The following is a 4,942-nucleotide window of genomic DNA, read 5'->3' as shown; positions in this document are numbered from 1 at the left end:
TGTGAAGTGGGCTGTTGAGGTCCTATGCGATGCGAATGTCCGACTTTGAGTGTTGTCATTCAAACAGGACTGACACGGTAATTAGCCAGGTGGTTAGACAACATACTTCACACATCCTGAAGGTAGGTTGTCCCAGCATCGTCGAGAGGATGGGAGACTGTCATTGCCATGCACATGGGTTGGGTGAAAAGTCATGGCACATCGCTTGAGAGGGGAGTGGTGTGCAAGCATGCGATGCGTCAAGAGAGGGTGCTGTCGTCTGATGGAACACAGATGGTCCAACCGCCAATGCAGTGGATGTGGTTCGTGTGCCAGCAACACGTGGCCAGAGGAGTGCTTTGCGTGAGATGCAAGGAAGTCCATCAAGCCCTCGCAATTCCGGTACCTCCATTGGCTTTGCTCTAACGGGTGATGATGATAAGGCCAGTTGGGGGGGAAATCCCATCAAGTGCTGAGGCCGATGCTTTACACCACACGTATCCACATTCAAAACAACAGCGTCTGCGCAATTTACTTATTACCTCACATCCACTATTGTGATAATGCGTGACAATAAAGACGACACGAGTGTGATGAGGACCCACTGTCATGACAGTCCTTTGACTGCTAATAAAGCGGCTTACAACTTATTGTCTGCTTATCAATCAAATTATTTTACGTATAAAAAGTAGTGAGTGGATGAATATCCGCCCTCTTTACTATAAGCGGACAGCGTCTCTGTCGCCGTTGTCATCACGCTTCGTCCCTTCAGGTTGGCGATGATGGTGGAGTGGGATTTGGCCATGCCCTTATAAGGTGCACACGTCTTCTCCTATTCCCGCATGTCTACCCCATTTCATCCTCCTCTTATCCTTTCTGCCTTCTCATGTCCCCGTTGCTCTTCCTTGAGTCGGAATTATTCCCATGAAATGCGGACTTTTGCAACACCTTTGTTGCTTTCCCTAATAACAACCACCTTTCTTTAAATCAAGCTGTTGTTTTTACTGTGTATTTGGACGGGGACATGTGGAAGCTAATTTCGTTGGCGCCGGTGGCTGGAGTGGGAGGAGGGCACGACGGCAGCATTTGAATTCCATTTGTCCCATTGGCTGCTCTCTTAATGATCGGCATTGAAGTTGAAGGCGGAACCCACAGTAGCTGATCATATTTTGATGTACAACTATGCATATCCAGTGTCTGGCTGATGATACGTTTTTTGGAAGAGAAATGGACGTGCAAATGTTGCAGGCGGTGCACTCTAGTCTCCTCGGTTTGTTTGTTATTTCAGCAGAATGCATTCTGGAATGTGTAGTGTGTCAGCTTTTACGCCTACAATCGGTTTGGCTTCCATTCCTTTTGCTTACAGGTGTGGCGTCTTGACGACGAATTTGCTACTGACGTGAATTAGAGGGGAACTAATACAAATGCCCTTGGCAAGTGGTGAAAAGGCAGGTTTTTAGCTCACAAGTTTTCTCGCATGATAGTGTATTTTGCTAAAGTAAAACTAAACCAACATTGTTGAACTTCATTATGGAAGATGCAGTGGAAGACTACATTGGGTGGTAATAATGCGAGGTGCATTCAGTGTTGAATAGAAGCATGGTTCGCGATCTCGTTGACGATTTCGTTGATGTTTGAGTGTGAATGGACAGATGGGTGGGTCACGCAAGGCAGACTGGGTGGCGGTGATTTGCGGTTTCTCTTCATCTTTCTGCAGTCGCCTTTCCTGCTGCCACTAGCACTTAATGCCGTTTTCTCACCTCAATCAGGAAAATTGATGGATTGACACGATGCATGGTATCGCTGGCAATGCATGTAGGTACACGTTGGTACAAATGAAGAAGCGTGGACTCCAACAAAGTAAAGGTACTTGCCTTATTCTCTTCCTCCGCCTTACATTTCAGTTCATTCATAAACCTTTCAATTGACAAAAAAAGTTATGAGGAATTGGTGCGCTCAAGGTGTACCTCACAGCCCAGTCTGCTTCAAATGCGACGCCCTTTGTGATGTCTCTACTGGAAAAGTTAGCAATCGTGCCAGTTGATAGGGTCAGGGTTTCGTTGCCGACACCTGCAGTCGTGCTTCGAAAAGGGGCTCTCAAGTGATAAGCAGAGTGTGCTTCTGGTGAATATTTGCCTGATTAGCTGCCATTGTGGTTAGTAGAAGTAGCTTTTGACCAAAAATAGACACATTTGTCTGTCATTTCAGAAATGACTGTCTAAATGGGAACTAGACTGAACAAATGAACCCCATGACACGCACGTAGAGGTGAAATTGTGGGGAGTTCGGAAGGCTCACTTAACTAAATACAATAGTAAAGTATGAAACACTTCACAAAGCGTTTATCGCAGTTTGAGCGACGTTTTCTGGCCTGATTCCTCTCCCCCTCCTCCTCGTCCCGAACGGTTCATTCGTCGGATTCAGCCATCACAAGTGACCGGGTGGACTGAAATCTACCCCGGCCCAACCTTCCTCACAGAAGCTGTGCCTTAACTCAGTGTTCGCATAAGATTCTCATACCCAATTCCTTGTTGGGCGAGATTGTACCGCATCAAGTTAATTCCACAGACGTTCGTTCTGCACTACTTCCTACACCGCTCCCTACCTCCCCTCTTCGATGATGGCGTCACAGCTGAACTTCTGTCTACTACTTCTTTTCCTCACCTCACCTCCTCTCTCTCGGTCCTCACGACGTCCATGACCATTAAGGTGACGCTAATGACCACCTTCACCTCCAAAGTGACTGATCAAAAAAGAACAAGTGGATTAACATGTTCCAGCAACAATGTCCATTACAAGGGTTCGAATGATTTAGGTTGGGGTGCAACTCATTTCATGGGAGATTGACAAGTACGTCCCAACATTGGCTGGAGAACAGAAGGGAATAATGGAAAAATGCCTCTTTTCCGTTTAGCACCATAATGTGCCACACCAATTGCAGGGGAATTGGCGCAAGTTGAATTCATTCAGCGATCTCGCCGATCTCCGTCGGATATGCCCTGTGCACTGTCAAAATGCCGATGATGGTGGCGGTGCCGGGAAGATGCGAAGTGTTCCCTTGCCTGGACATCGGCTTCGTTCGATGCGTCGTGGCTAAAAGATGGACAGACAAATAGAAATTCAGATAATTAAAGCAGGTGCAGGAGAGGTAAGAAACGATGGATTAACAGACTCTATCATCGCTTCCACGTCGCGGTGAAGAAGGACCTCGTATGCAAGGAGAGGGCGGTCCTTCCACCTTTTCATCCTATGGAGGAAAAACGGGGGACAAATAAGACCGAAGCAAGAAAGTTTGAACCAATTGATAGGAGATCAGTGACCTCTTCCGGGTCTCCCACAAATGGAGTAGATTACTCCGAACCTAAGAGCAACGCCTTTAAAGGATTGCACTAATTATGGTTAAGGAGAGGGTTCGCATTACAGCCAAGCCTCAAAGGCCCTTATAAAATGCCTCTTTATAATTTAAATGCCACTAGGTAGACTTTCAAGCGACCACCTGACGTTGACATACCACAAGGCAGAACACTTCAAAAAGTAACTAAGTGGCTCAGGGCCGAACGGTGTGATGACTGAAGGGGTGTGGGACTTCAACGTGAACTGAAAACCTGATCGGGAATAAGCAGGGAAAGGGTCTACTCTGAGGACCACGATTTGCCACCCAAGGGGTGTTCAAACTGAGCCGCGGTGCGATTACATGAGGACACTACTTGTACACATCTCAACGGCAAAGTCTACGAACGAGGGGCAGAGAGGAGAGGCACATAAAAACCCCATAAACCCAATAAATTTTCCTACTAATCTGCGCATAAATTATTGAGATGTGTTTCAAAAATTAAGAGGTCTTACGAGGGATAAAACACAACTTGTCACACCAGAACCTCATACAATTTAAAAAAACGAGAATGCTTGTAATGCGTAATGGGATAAACGTGCAATAATCTCACTGGAAACAAATTCCTCCTTTCTCCAATACGCGTAGCGCACTGAGACACCAAATAAACGAACGAATTTGAAGAGTAACAACCTTACTGGAAGATGACAATGTTTCGAGGATCGTGGAAATCAAAAGAAGCGTTCAGTCATCCAAGTTGGTAGGATTACCTCACTCCAATTTCATCCTGACTACCATTAGACCAAGACAAGGTGGAATAGCAACCCTCATCCTCGCACCTGTGACGAGACGAAGAAGAACTTTTAGCTTGAGAAGAGGTCTTCTGACAATGACATCCTGCAGAAGGAAGGAAAGAGAGAAGCGAAATCACAGTCACTCTTTAGCAGCACAGATCATATCGCAACCACGATGCAGGATCGAAACGACTGCCACTCAAAGTGTATTCGGCCAAGAAATGCGAAGTCCAGACAACTAATCCGAAGAGAAAACATTCACTCTGTCACCCTATTAAATTGCCCAAACACGAACTCGATGCAGAACCTAATGTCGCCTACTCGGTCTTCAGGTGGCATTCTCGGTATTCTAAAATCCTAGCCAAATGGAATCACCACTGTAGAAGTGTGCCTTCTCCAAGTAGCAGTCTTTCAGGTACCCTACCGCACTCTACGATGCATAGCATTCGCAAGAAGAAACGTTAAGACGTTTCAGTAATAGGTGATTTGAGGAATCCAGAGCAACTTTTGGTCAGATTCATAAGAGGAGAAGACAGCAAGTATGTAGGTTACATTAAGAAGGCTGCTGATCAGACAAGAAGGTCAAATTTACTTCGGTCAATATTTGTAAAAAGAAAGAGGCAGTCAATGGAGCGAGAAGCTTGGTAATATAGACGCACGGCGATAGAAGTGATTCAAGACGCGGCAGTTGTACACCTCCATACAACACATCGCCTACTCGAACGCTAAGTGCGATGCTGCGTCAGCAGAAGGTGGCCATGTTGGGGAGATCGTCCGCGAACTCGAGCAGACGGTCGTGGTGACAATATTGCACCAAGAGGCTGAAGGTGGTACCCTG

General features: G+C 46.3%; 1 protein-coding gene across 1 annotated transcript in view; it reads right to left on the bottom strand. All coding sequences in view use genetic code 11, as the record gives it.

Annotated features, from left to right (window-relative positions):
- Nucleotides 1-941: 941 nt before the first annotated feature.
- EGR_10949 (hypothetical protein) overlaps nt 942-4,942 on the bottom strand; it is a gene marked incomplete at both ends in the record, with an annotated part of 4,770 nt that continues 769 nt past the window's right edge. The window contains 3 exons of the mRNA XM_024500198.1: nt 942-959; nt 1,740-1,896; nt 4,081-4,207. Of these exons, the coding sequence (XP_024345384.1) occupies nt 942-959; nt 1,740-1,896; nt 4,081-4,207 (302 nt within the window). The remainder of the gene's footprint in view (nt 960-1,739; nt 1,897-4,080; nt 4,208-4,942) is intronic.

This window comes from Echinococcus granulosus (assembly GCF_000524195.1).
Source record: "Echinococcus granulosus chromosome Unknown EG_S00310, whole genome shotgun sequence".
NCBI lineage: Eukaryota > Metazoa > Platyhelminthes > Cestoda > Cyclophyllidea > Taeniidae > Echinococcus > Echinococcus granulosus.
This window is presented reverse-complemented; position numbering and strand designations above follow the sequence as displayed.